We start from the raw sequence: 14,346 nt of genomic DNA, 5'->3' as shown, positions 1-14,346 counted from the left end.
TGAAATATATTCTTTAAAAAATCCATGGACAAAAGTTATTTTATCTTCTGATAGAGCAAGGGCACATATTATTGCACTTCTTTTTCTATAATTATCATGTATTTATTGTCAATAAACATATTTTCTCTTCTAATGTGAAAAAAAGAGATCACAAGAAATGATCTTACATGAATTTTCTTCTTTTGTTTTTTCCCCTCTATCAAGAAAACTTGAATAGATCTTCCAGCCGGTCAATTTCCTCCTGAGCTGATTTCCTTCAATTATGTAAGTTGAAATTAATTGTTAATCTCAGTACAGTGGTTTCTGCTGTTTAAGTACCTTGTCGATGGGAAACAAGAAAAATAGATGTATATTTATATAGTTGAGGTGGGTCTTAGGTAAAATGCTGTATGGTACAATAATAGCAATAGAATTTCATATTTCACATTAAGTCAGCTCTTTATTTTCTATAAAAATATAGGTGCTTTGTATATGATTTATTTGCTTTATGGAAGTAACCACACTGATTGGCACAAGGATTTTCAAAGTTCCATTTAAAAATCCTATATTTATCCATTTATTTATTCACTTTAGCATATGTAGATAACTAACCAAAAAATATTTTTTGTCTTTACCAAAACATTAAAAAATGAACATAACATACCTACATGTTATGTGGAAACTGTAACTGTCTTTATCATGTATCAAATTTCCTTTTTATTTATTGACAAATCAATAATATGTCCAATCTAAAAATTTATCAGTATCTCTACCATAGCCTAATTAAGTATAAATGCTAAGTCACTAAACCACCCCCCCCCCCCAAATTAGAGATTTTAAATAGCGCAAAATCTATTAAACGTGCTCAAAGCGCTTTACAGGGGGTCCTTGGCCAACAGCAACACTTAACATTTAGGATGAGACATGACATGATGCCTGTTAGGTGATATTACAATTCTTTCAGATATACAACGCAGTTTATGACCAGGTACTCATTTTACACATGAGTATGGACATGGGGAGAGAATGTGAGTAAAGAGCCTTTTCCAAGGACTCCTTTTTTGGCTGAGCGAGACTCTAACCCAGGACCTTCCGATCCGAAAGTCAGTGTCATACCACAGGACCTTTATAGCCGCACGTCAAATTCAGCTAAGCAACTAAAAGTAATTCAATCATCTTCTTGCTAAACAATACCCTGTTTTACTTTGCCTCATAACACACTAAGGTGTTTCTTTGACTTGTTTGCCAAGACATATAGAATGGTTGAATAAAACTATGACAATCTCTTTGGCAAAATGGGCATTTGGGTATTGGGTACTATCATTAAAACCACTTGTATAGATATTTGTGGTGAATGGATGTTATCAGTCATTGCTTTATATTTATTTTCATCTCATATTTGATATGCCCAAAATTTCAGACCAATGAGTTGGACTAGGGCTAAAATAAAAACCTTGTGTAAAGTCTATAGAATTAAACAGCCTTATACAATAGATCGATACTATATGAAATGAAATGATATATATATATATATATATATATATATATATATATATATATATATATATATATATATATATATATATATATATATATATATATATATATATATATAAACTAATTGGTTGGCACATCAACCTTTTGATATTCCCCTGTCAAATGTTGACATTTATTCTCCCTCTTTTCCCCCCCAAATATAGATCAGGACAATGCCATTTGTTTGTACTTTCTGTTTGGATATATACAACATTCGAATTAATACTCCGTCAGTTTATTAGATGGATAAGGAGGAAAGCCCAATGAAGTGAAGTGAATGAATTCCAGTCTCTTATAATTTTTTGGGAAGAATCTTTTTATGAAATTCAGTCCTACTGTTAGTGTTTACGAATTTGAATGTGAGGAAATTTCATGTTGTATATCTGTTTGATATAGGTTTAATTGTGAGTGGTGTGTTGTCACTATTGATTGTTTCTTCTTCTTCTTCTTCCTTTTAAAACTGTAACTTCAGATTTTGAAGATTCCACAGACCACAGTATTTTTTTTTCATTTGAGATGTGAGACTATTCCACTGTCTCAATGTCGATGGTATGATGAACAAGTGAGCATCCACTCTTGAGTGGGGAACCATAAACGTGGATGATTTCCTCTTATTTTGTTGAATGTCACTGAGGGGTAATTTAACTTGATCGTTTAGGCCTTTGAAAAATGTTGTTAATTTGTCACGCTTTCTTCTCTGTTGTAGCAGTTCGAGATTTAAATCAGTTTCATGTTTTTTATCTTTGTTGTTTTGATCTATAAATTTCACTTCTCTGTTTTGTATTTGTTCGATTTCTTGGATTTTTGATTTGTGATGAGGGTCCCAGACAGAGCTACTATATTCTAGTGTAGGTCTAACAAAGGTTTTGTAGCTCTTTAATTTTATTTCCCTCCTGCTGTCGTATAAGTTTCTTCTGAGGAAGCCTAAGGTAGAGTTTGCTTTTTTGCATATGTTTGGGATATTATCTTTCCAATTTAGTTCTTAGTTATTATTGTTCGTCCTAGATATTTCGCATGGCTCAATTTTTCTAGGTGTAGTGTTTTGTATTGTGTATGTTGAATGTATGATTTTTCTGTTATTTGTGAATTTTAGAAAGTTGTGTAAAGTACTGAAAGGCTTAAAGTTTTTTTTGTCGATGTTCTAATGTTGGTAGTTGGAGCTTGTTGAGGGCATCTAAGATGCATTCTTTTTTTGTGTGTGGATTTGCAGTTAGTGATGAATCGCACCTGTTCTATTTCCTTTATGTATGGATGCCAAGCTGAACTGGCATATTTAGTCTTACTTAAGCGGTATAAGCTTGAGACTTTACTTTTTGGGGACATTGGCTCAGATTTCTGTGTAAGAATATCAATTCTATCTGTTTTCGCAGCTAGTTCCTAGACATGGTTGTCACATTTCAAAGATTTTTTTTTTTTTTTGCAGACTTTGAGGTAGTGGATGCTATTGACTCGCTGTAGTGTCTTATTCATCAGGGTGTAGCTGATGTGAATTAGCTTCCTGTTGATTGTAATATTTATCACATTACATCATGTGTACATTTAAATTTAACCATGAGTGGTTTGTAAGGAGAGGTTTCAGATTTGACTGCTTTCTTCGTCTTGTGTGTTTGTCTATGTTAAGCATGTCTTGACATGGTGTTTCTGCTTAGAGAAGAACAGGATTAGATTGAAAGGGTTAGACCATTTCCTAGCTTACAAGGAAGAAAGATTACATGGGTTTCTTCTCTCATAAATTGTTCCTTCCATTTTACAGATTCTAAATCAGGAGCCATAGCCTTCATGACCAAGACCAGGAAGAAAAGACGTGGAATAAATTTCACTGTAGTCTTTTGACTGGTGTTTGTTCTTCAGCCATCTTTGTTATTTTTCTGTGGTTGGTATTTATTAAATCACTTAAGGATTAGATATAATATCTATAGATAAATAAGTGTGAAATAAATAAATAAATGCAGAAAAAAAAAGGACAGATAAAATTTGAAATTCCCTGTCTATAAGAGATGAAGAAGTAGTTAAGTGAAAAATCTTATAAATCAAAAGAACTGACACAAAACTTAATTTTTAGTTTAAGCCATTTGCGTTGCTTACTATAAAAAAAGTTTTTGCACAAAACTCCAGACCATTAAAAAACACATCGACTCTGATAAACCATATAGAACATATCAAACAAACCAAGAAAAAAAATCTTTATTTCTTTTTATTTCTTTTCAGAGAGCAGGACAGTGCTTATACCATGAGTGATGGCAGGGGCAATAAATGGACTTGTGAATTTTGCACCTATGAAAACTATCCGGCTGCCAAAAAATGTACCATGTGCTTCAAATGGAGGGCAATGCATGTCATATCAGACACAATCAATGAAGAGCAGGATATTTATAAAATGGCTCCCGTCCCTAGCTCAGATTCCAGTATTGTTTTAGGCTCTAACAGTAGTAGTACTAGTGGTAGCAGTAGTGGTAGTAGCAGTGGTAGTGATTTGAATAAATGGGCATGTGAATATTGTACATATCTAAACTGGGCTAAAGCTTCCAAGTGTGTACAATGCCTCAATCCAAAGAGAAAAGCATCTCCCTCAGGAATCAATGCTCAGGACAAGGGAAATCATGGTGGCAGTATGATAAGTGTTCATATTACAGAGAATTCCAACAGTGGAAGGAATACTCCATCGAGACTTTCACCCAATAATTCTTTAATCTCAGCCACTTTAAAAGAATCTAATAATGATATCAACAAATCCAGCATTCATAGCAGTAGTAGCATTCATCAAAATATCCGTTCATCCTCTGGTACTAAAAAGTGGATTTGCCAGAAGTGCACCTATGAGAATTGGCCTCGGTCACAAAAGTGCATTATATGTAGTTGTACGCGCAGTAAGACTTCACCTGCTGAGTCTATTACATGCCTGACTAACACTGCTGGTCAAGGGAGTGTCAGCCCACCTCAACAGCATAGTCCAACCTCCACTGGAAGCCCTCGGAATCTGTCAGATCGTAATGATCATGTGATAGGAGCATCTGCTTCCCTAGGAGCCTTGTCGTCCCCTTCCCCAACCCACCTCTCTACTCCTCCATCAACAGCAAGGGAAAAGAGACTGATGATGCTGCATGCCCAGATGCGAGACTGTGATTGGCTGTGGCTGAATGCATGTAGAGGAGCTGTGGATGGCGACATGGAGGCTATCCATGCCTTCATTGCTGCTGGGGGTCATCCGTCCAGGCAGCTGACATTGCAGGAAGTGGAGCTGCTTAGTCGTCCTAGTGCTTTCCAGGTAGATATTCTAATTTACACCAGCTGCACTGCTTTGGCTTTTATTGGTTAACTAGTCCACTCATATGAGGGTGCAGCTTACTGCATTGTTTTTTTTAAGTATGAAAGACATTTGCATGGATAGTCTACCACATGGCATGATTTACTTTTGCTTTTTGCTATATTTGACTTTGAAACTCATGTTATTAAATAGTTTTTGAGCTGCCTTAGAATGTTATGAATTGTTTCATTTTCAATTGGGGTTAGATGAGAGCGGATTCAAAGCATGTCGGTTAATATCTTAGTCAACTTTAACAAATGCATGTTTATTCCTTTAAAAAATAACCTGATGGAGAAATCATCAGCCTAGGGAGAAAGTAAAATCTATTCTAGGATGCCATAACTGTCCCCCTGTCATATGACATCTCCTTTTATTATTCACTCTTCACTTTTTTTTTTACAGGTTGGTTACACACTAGTCCATCTGGCCATTCGCTTCCAAAGGGAAGACATGTTAGCCATCTTACTGACAGCTACAGATTCAGCCAAAAATTCTGCCAAACGTCTGCCTTGCATGGCCTGCCCTGATCTAGCCACGGATATTCGCCGACACATTGTCTCATCCATTCGACAGCGGAAAGGCATCTTCCCATGTTCATATCTCACTGATTGTGCCACATTCTCTTTACCAGCTGGTAAGTGTGGAACTCATTCACTTACCATACTGCCATTGACTTGGATATTTCTTGGGGGGCTCTAATTTCTCCCCCAGAAAAAAAATCTAGCATGATTGATTCTTGAACTAGAATAATTTAAGAGGCAAGACCTTCACTGCTATATAATGAATTCGTGTCACAATTTTTTGGTCCCAGTTATAATCTTGATAACAAATTGCCTTTTTATTCGAGTAGTACCAATCATTTTAATTCTTCACACATCATTGTGTTAGTTTACTATATTTAACTGTACTAGTCTCATGTGATTATGTGCAAGATTGTTTATTCAATAGTGCCTTAAAATGAATGCTGTTTTGTATAAGATATTTTTTGTTCAAATATATTCATCACAGAAGTATTGCTTAGTTGAAGATTGTATGAAAATTTTCTTCACACAAAGTTATGTTATATATTATTTTGTTCATGAAGAATACATTTAATTGAAAACCTTTACTGTTGAATCAAAGTCAAATTCATTATTCATCCTGATTTACTTTCAGATATTGATGACTTATCCCACCATATACAAGAACAATTGTTTGATGAAATGTTAGATAGAGATGTTCAAAATGGTGAGTTTGTATGTTTGTTTATCTATTTGTCTTTTTAATTTAAAAAAAGATGTTTTTTTTTTTTGGGGGGGGGGGGGGAGGTGAGATTATTATTATTATTATAATTATTATTATTATTATTATTATTATTATTATTATTATTATTATTATTATTATTATTATTATTTTTACTTTTTTGTTTTTAAATTCCAAAATAGTAATTTAATTTTCGTTATATTGTGTTTACTTCCAGAGCTAGAAGTAGAGGAGTCTATCATCAACTGGAGTATAGAATTGACAGAACATCTAGGAAGTCGTCTGTATGCCTTGTGGAACCGCACAGCTGGAGATTGTCTTCTGGACTCAGTGTTACAGGCCACATGGGGTGTCTTTGATTTAGACTACTCATTGCGTCGATGTCTGTCTGATAGTCTCAAAGAGGGAGCCATGAAGTAAGTAGTTGAGTCCTTGTAGAAGGCTCTTTACTCACATTCTCTCACCGTACTCAGGTGTAAAATGAGTACCTGGCCGTTAACAGCGTTGTCTGTGTCCGAAAAATTGTAATATCGCCTAACAGGCGTCATAACCCGTCCTACATGTTAAATGTTGCTGTTGACCAGGGACCCCTTGTAAAATGCTTTGAACACATTTAGTGGATATTGCGCTATATAAAGCTCAATTTAAATCTATTTTAAAAAAAAAAGTTAACATCACAAATTATTCATCTGCTGGCTGTTGGCTGATGGAATCGTCTCTGGCTAAGACTAAACAAGTATTGAGCAATAGTGAATATAACCACTTTGACTTTGAGACAAACAAGATGTTCAACACCGAAAATTTTGAGCTTAAAACTCTCCCTGGGACAACAACAAAATTAAATTGATAATACTTTAGGAATAATATAGACATAAGAAAAGGTCCCATGACCTCTTATTAGGGAAAACAGTATTCTTCATTTTTGATAGTACTGTCCACAGCTTTGGGCAGCTTAGTATTTATTTTGGAAAAAATTGCTGAATTTTTGTGATATTTTTGACGTCTTTGTGAAATTAAAAAAAAAAATATCCGAAACAACAAAAGCAAGGATTAAATGAGACTTAATGAAACAGATGATGTTTTAACAATTTTTTTTTTTTCACGAAAGACGCCATGTGTTTTTCTTTTGTCTGTAGCTTCTACCCCAGATGGAAGGAGTATGAATCAAGACAAGCTGATGCCTTACATTTTAGTTTGGACGAGAGTCAGTGGCAACACGATTGGTCCGTCCTCATCAGCCTTGCCAGCCAACCAGGTGACCTTTACAATTTCCAACTATAGTGCTGCATGAAAATCTCGAAATAGACGTGTTCTTCATACTTTTTGTTTACATATTACTTTTTATTCCTTTTTGTTTTTTTAAAAGTTATCTTTTATTTTAATCGAGTAGCTTAGCAATTTTGTTAAGTTGACTTCTTCAGAGTCAGTTTTGAACTTTATAAAATGTGTGAGCTCCAGATTTGCAAATTGCACAATTTTATAAGCCTGACTATAGAGCAATTGCCCTTTATAGAGCAATTGCCCTTTAACACCAAAGGATAATGCAAGAGTTAAGTTTCCTCTATTTCTGCATGAAATACAAGCTTGATTTTGTATAGTTTTTATTTAGTCTATAAATTGAGTATTGTTAAAAGCAATGAGCACTATCTGTGAACCACTGAAATGTACTGTATCATTTTGACTTTTATTCTCTTATTTCTGTCATCTTTTAGGCACATCTCTGGAACAAACCCACATTTTTGCCCTTGCCCACATCTTACGCCGTCCAATTATTGTTTATGGTGTGAAATATATCAAAAGTTTTAGAGGAGAGACCTTAGGATATGCTAAATTTCAAGGTAAACTATGATTCATTTTTTTTTTCAAAAATTGCTATTTTTCTCATAGATCACTCAATTTTGAAACTTATACTTATAGCAGCTGTTCAACTTTTAGAATCTTTAAGGAAAATCTCATACAGGAGGACCTCTCTAATATTTGCATTGATCCTATGATATTTCAAGATGGAGAGGTGGAAAAAGTTACAATAAATTTGTCAAAATGAGTGTCAGACTCAGATGATTTGACCCGATTAGCATTGGACCTTTTCCCATTTTGAGAGGTAAATTATATAGAAGCAATTCCGTTCCCTGGAATTTGGAGAGGTTGGAGAGGTTCCCGATTTTGAGATCCCACTGTAGAGGGAATTTTATTAGAAGAGCAACTTTTTTTTTTTAAATGTGAGAATTCAGTAAAATCAGTCAGAACTTGCAAACCAGCAATTTTCAGAAAATTTGACATCTTTGTAAAAGGTAATGAGTGGGTTTTGACTTGATCAAACATTTCTTATTGACATTATTTTGATGTGATTTCAATTGAAGTGGTAATGGCACCATAAATACATAAATATAGCCATGATATATTTTCCAGCTCCCGAGTGATATAGAATTACAGTCCTGTAGGTCCATTTGGTTAATTTTATGACTTATATTATTATTTTCTCTACCAATAATGAGCCATGTTCACTGAAATATTGTGGGTTTTTTTCTCTTGTGTTCAGGTGTTTACCTACCACTCTTGTGGGAATCGTCATTTTGCTGGAAGAACCCAGTTGCTTTGGGTTACACGCGTGGCCATTTTTCAGCATTGGTTCCCATGGAGACAGATTTGGACGATGGAATAGGTGCTGGGGCAAACATTGAGTCTAATGGTGAAGATCAGGTGGCTTATCTCCCCTTAGTTGATTCCGAAGGAAATCTGCTACAGATTCACTTTCTTTCAGGATCAGAGGTAAGTGGCAAAACCTCTGTTTTTCTTGTAAACAAGAATAACTGAAGAGCCAAATTAAAAAAGATTCTGATGTCTTGAATTGAATGGATCAGTACAAAATAGACTGATATTTACATTAGAAGACGTGAACAATAATTGTGATATTCACTAAGTGTTCTCATAACAAGGGATTCTATGCACAGGTCGCTTTTGACCAATTCGACCAATTTCTGCTTACCTATAGATTTAGTTACACATAGTAATTAAAATATAGATAAATGGGAGGGCGCTTAAATCCTGAACGGACAGGTTGCTAGTAAAATTTGAAGACTTTGATTGGAGAGGCAAATCATTATAATAATGACATATACCAAAGCAAGTAAATGTTTTACTTAATTTTTTTTTAAAGAAAAAAAATGGTTCAATCAAAATATTGGAATTTGTCACTTTTGTTTTCATTTGAGTCCCTTTATAATGTTTTCTGAAAATAATAGCGATTCTATACACCACTCATAGGTTAGTTGAAATTTGCTGTGACAGTATTAATTCACTAGTACTGATTCTGATACATAAAAAGCAATTTGGCTTCAGTTTCCACGGGCTGATTCCGATACCATACACACTTTACTATTATACTTAATAGAAGAGCTAATTAGGAGAGGTTTTCAAAATTCATCTTCTGTGCTAGATCTATCTTCAATTTCTTTTTCCTTTGAGGTTTCATGGAAGTGGGAAGGATAGTTTTTATCAAGTGAATATTTTAATCACATGACTTTCTCTGGCATGTTCCATAGGCGAGGCAAAACGAAACAAAAAGCCTGCTAAGTAGTGATGGTGCAAATTAACCAAATTAACCGGTACTATTGATGCATAGATTTTTGTAGGGTACCCGATATTGAAAAAAATCTTTTAATCGAGACTACAAAATAATACTGTGCATCAAACAAGGTGAGACTTACTTATAGCATGTCATTTTCCAAACATTTAAAAAAAAAGTTCATAATCATCATGAAATTTAAAAAATCACTCTTTAAAAACCAACAGTGATAAAGCATTTACGTTTATATTTTGTTTTAGAGATTAATTGGAAGTTTTGTATCTTCAAATTTCCAATCAATTGAACAGTTAGGAAGGAAGATATGATTTTTTGAAAAAGCACACAAGAATGCTTGTGAAATCTGCAGAGTCGAGTATTCAGTGAGTTAAGTGGTATAGGTGGATCTTGATATGTCTATCTATCTATCTATCTATCTGTATATAAACTGAACTTTTTATTCAACTGTATCTTAAGAGTTTAAGTGAATCACGATTGGCTTGAAGGTACTGCCTCTGTGGCATGGATGCCAAAAATGTTAAGCCTTATCAATTTATTCTTTCTATCATAATAATAATAATAAAGAGCTCTTATTATAGCACTTAACCCCGCCTAAACATGTGCCAATGGCTTTATATTGACATCAATTGAAATATACAAATACACAAACAAACAGATCATCAATTAATAATATTTGAAACAAATGGGATTTTAGTTGCGTTATAAAAAAATTGAAGGGATGAGGATGACCTAAGGGATGCTGATAGGGAATTCCAACAACGTTGAGGGGCAGCAAGTTGAAATGATTGAGTGCCAACCTTTTGCCTCACCAATTTAAGCTTATCATCACTCGACAGCAAGGTACTTGTTGGAGTATATACCTTTATTGTTAATACCTGTATTGTTAATATACAACGGGGACCCAGTATGTAAAGATTTATAGTTCAGGGTAGCAATTTTATAAATTATTCACTTCTCAACATGAAGCCAATGAAGCTTTTGAAGGAAGCAGGTTGCTGAGGAGAATTTAGATTGTTTTAAAACTAGCCTGGTGGCATTATTCTGTAGAACTTGAAGGCTATAATCTGTTTTTTTATTTTGTCACATTTACCAGTAATGAATTGCAATAGTCTTATTTTGAAAGTACAAATAAATTTATAAAAACTTCTGCTATATTTGTTGGGTAGGTTTCTATTTTTACTAATTCTTCTGATTTCAAGGTAAATTGTTTTTATAATGTATTGACTTGACTGGATATTGAAAGATCAGCGTCAATTAACACACCAATTATTTTTTTTTTTGCTTTTAGAAAAAGAAATAAAGTGATCCCCAAAAGAAAGCCCTCTTTCTTTATAATTTATTTGTAAACAAAATTCAAATAGTTGTTGTTTGTCATAAAATACAAATCCGGTTAAATTTTATTTTAATTTTTTAGCATTCATTGTAATGCGATAATTTGTATTTTGCAGATGGGAAGAGAGGAGAAAATTCTAAGAGAGTGGCTTCATCTCCACAAGACCAAAGGTGGCCTGCTTGTGGCTACCCAAAGACAAGGTAAACGCCCCATTGCTGTCAAACAGATGATGGATGAATGGTTGGACCATTATCGACAACTGCAGACACATCCTGCCCAATCCTCCTTGTCCATCAAAAACAACTTTTCTAGTGATGGAGAGAGTGATGATGAGTAGAAGAAATTAGAAAGTTTTGATGTGTATCCATTTGTTGGATTTTATTACCCAGTAAGAATTCAATTATCTTGACGGGTTTCCAGATGTACAAAAGTATTGGAGAAAGAAAGAGAACTGAGAGTCAAATAAGTGAAAGAAATCTGTGACAATAATAAAAGAAGAAAGCTCCACAATAATTTTTTTTCTCTCAATTTTTATAAAATCCTATGGGTGAAATCTGAACACTTTTATATTTATAATTATACTCTTATTTCGTTTTATTTTCCATTGATTATTTGATAGTCTTAATTGTTTTCCAAGACAGAGGATTGTAACATTTAAGAGTATGGAAGAGAGGGAGAGAGAGATAAGGAGAGAGAGAGAGAGAGAGAGAGAGAGAGAGAGAGAGAGAGAGAGAGAGAGAAGAGAGAGAGAGAGAGAGAGAGAGGAGAGAGAGAGAGAGAGAGAGAGAGAGAGAGAGAGAGAGAGAGAGAGAGAGAGAGAGAGAGAGAGAGAGAGAGAGAGAGAGAGAGTGTTTCCTATGTGAACAACAGTATTTGAAAGAGATTTGTGTTTTAAGAGTTGAATGAATCTGATAGCCTCGATAGGTTTCCAACGACAGTATTGAAGAGTGAGAAGAATGGAGTGAATGAAAGTTGTCAACTGAAAATAAAACATAAGCTGGCTAGCCTCATGTATTAAAAAAAAAACAAACCCTAGTCTTTTTATCAACAGATATTTTTTCTTTTTCTTTTTTAAATGTATAATTTTGATTAAATTTAATTTTGATTCAAACAAAAAGATTCTGTCTCAAAACTTTAAAAGAATAGTTATGAATTTTCCTTGATGTTATTTTGACAATCGTATTTTATTTAGCGCATTTAAAAAGAAAGATTAAAATTGATTTGATTTCGAAATCAAAAGATTAAAATTGTACATTTCACTTTTAGTACAAATAATTAAAATTGAAAATAATGTAAAAAAAATTGATCATGATGTCGTGTTATTAATGTAAAGCAAAAAATTAGTTGTCCGATCCCTCTTGACGTTTTTACATGTATATTGTAAGGTCAGGTAATAAATTCATATTGAGCCATTGAAATCTGACAATAGAAAAACTGATCCTGTGAACTATGAAGTCTAGAATCTGGTGCTTACATAAGCTTAAAGTGTTGCAAGCATCGTAATAAGCAGAACAATACCAGTGTAAAGCGCTTTGAGCATGTTTTGTGGATGTTGCGCTATATAAAAGCTCAAGATTTAATATTATTAAAAACACATAAAAACATCAAAGTCTCCTTTTACATTAATAATTTTGCATTGCTGTGCCATAGTACATTTGATCAGTGGAATATTTTCATGTCAACCAACTACTTTGATAAAGATAACTACTAAACAACCAAATAAGCATCATGGTCACATAACAAGGGTTTGTTTGACACGTGTGCATATTACTCTAAAATTGGAGACTTCAATTTTGTGTTCATTTTTGTCCCCATCTCGTTCATTCCCAGTTTAATCAATTTTATTTAGGAGAAAATTTGCTTTTAAGTCTTGCCTCATTTTTTAGTTAAAAATATTTTTTAATGATGGTTATAAAAGATTGGAAGTGAAATTAATGATTGTGATGATTCATTTCCATGATACTTGGATATTAGTAATTTGTCTCAGAGTTGTCTGTTTGTCATGAGTGATTATGTATGTCAACTTAAGATTTCTTAGACAAATATTTGTTTTAATAAATATATATGGCATTTTAAAAATACGACTGTTTCTGTGACTCATTCAGTTGTAGTGAAAATAAATTAAATGAATAATTCGGTTGGTTTTCAAGTGGAGGAGACTAGTTTAACTCTCTCCTTACCAGCCATTTTCAAGATTTTCCCCAAAACTTCACACTCAACTATCACAAAATAGATATTTCATCACTCAGACATAATAGCAGTAAAATTATTGCGATAAATAATTTCTTTAGCAAAACATGTTCTACAAGACACTGTTCATTTTCTTAAAATTTTATGATGTACAAAAGAAATTTGAATAAGAAAAATGTTGGTTGTATCGTAACGAATGTGACGATTTTCCTATAGTTGGTAAGGAGAGGGTTAATACATATTATCTCATACAATTAGTTTCAATGTTCATTGGGATTGAATTTTAGAAAGCTTTTAGATTGATGCATTTCATCGTGCCCATTTTGCATGAAAATGTCCATGAGGCTATAAACTGTTCATGAGGCTGTAAACTGTCCATGAGGCTGTAAACTGTCCATGAGGCTGTAAACTGAGTGCATTGATTTTCGTCTCTGTTCATTCCAGTTCGTGAATAACTAGTGTGTCATAGACGCTATATCATGTCTGTTAATTAACTCACAACAAACATATGAAAAATACCAACACACAAAAATATGTGTAACATTCATAAAATGTTTATAATTACTATTCATACATTTATTAAGTGAGAACTTACCATCCAAAAGATATTCTTAAAACAAAAGCAAAGAAACTTACACGTGTTGAAAGGTCAAACTGAGAGTAAAACGGACCTGAAAGAAAAATGAATGCACTCAGTTTGCAGCCTTACAATACTATAGATTCCTACTATTATTTTTTCACTAGCTAGTAACTGCGTAATGAGGTCATTTTGTTGTAGGAATTCAGTGTACAAAAAAAAAAAAAAAGCCTGAGCCTTCAATTTAATTAAAACAATCTGAAGGCCTAGTAAAATAGTAGATCAGTATACCAACATTACAACAGTATTCTATGGAGCAGCTTGCTCCATCTCACCAGGAAACGATTTTCCTATTTATTATGTCATGTTATTTTTAAAAAGGTAGGCATGTAAAATAAATTCATAGAATACACATATAAAAATCCCACACAAAAACAAGTTTATCGATAGCTCATCAAGTTTTTCACTGTGATACACCTCTGCAATGTAGACACAAAATTAGAATTCACTAGGTAATGAAATAGTCTTTAGATTTTGAGAGACATAAAACAATGAAATGAAAGCAGTCATTTCTGTAATCTGCCTTATTTCTTATAGACATA

The 14,346-nt window shown here is 33.5% G+C and overlaps 1 protein-coding gene across 2 annotated transcripts in view; it reads left to right on the top strand.

Moving 5' to 3' along the window:
- Positions 1-13,798, top strand: part of LOC144966327 (ubiquitin thioesterase zranb1-B-like) — an 18,581-nt gene extending 4,783 nt beyond the window's left edge. For both annotated transcript variants that reach the window (XM_078902632.1, XM_078902631.1), the window contains exons 2-11: positions 205-264; positions 3,269-3,388; positions 3,724-4,780; positions 5,222-5,453; positions 5,975-6,046; positions 6,279-6,477; positions 7,198-7,316; positions 7,774-7,899; positions 8,601-8,830; positions 11,093-13,798. In XM_078902632.1, coding sequence (XP_078758758.1) covers positions 3,746-4,780; positions 5,222-5,453; positions 5,975-6,046; positions 6,279-6,477; positions 7,198-7,316; positions 7,774-7,899; positions 8,601-8,830; positions 11,093-11,314 — 2,235 coding nt within the window. In that variant the 5' untranslated portion in view covers positions 205-264; positions 3,269-3,388; positions 3,724-3,745 and the 3' untranslated portion in view covers positions 11,315-13,798. The remainder of the gene's footprint in view (positions 1-204; positions 265-3,268; positions 3,389-3,723; positions 4,781-5,221; positions 5,454-5,974; positions 6,047-6,278; positions 6,478-7,197; positions 7,317-7,773; positions 7,900-8,600; positions 8,831-11,092) is intronic.
- The last annotated feature ends 548 nt before the right edge of the window (positions 13,799-14,346 follow it).

This window comes from Berghia stephanieae, chromosome 2 (assembly GCF_034508935.2).
Source record: "Berghia stephanieae isolate SIO BIC M18660-M18661 chromosome 2, UCSD_Bste_1.3, whole genome shotgun sequence".
Lineage (NCBI taxonomy): Eukaryota > Metazoa > Mollusca > Gastropoda > Nudibranchia > Aeolidiidae > Berghia > Berghia stephanieae.
The sequence above is the reverse complement of the archived record's forward strand: the minus strand, read 5'-3'. Positions and strand labels throughout refer to the sequence as shown.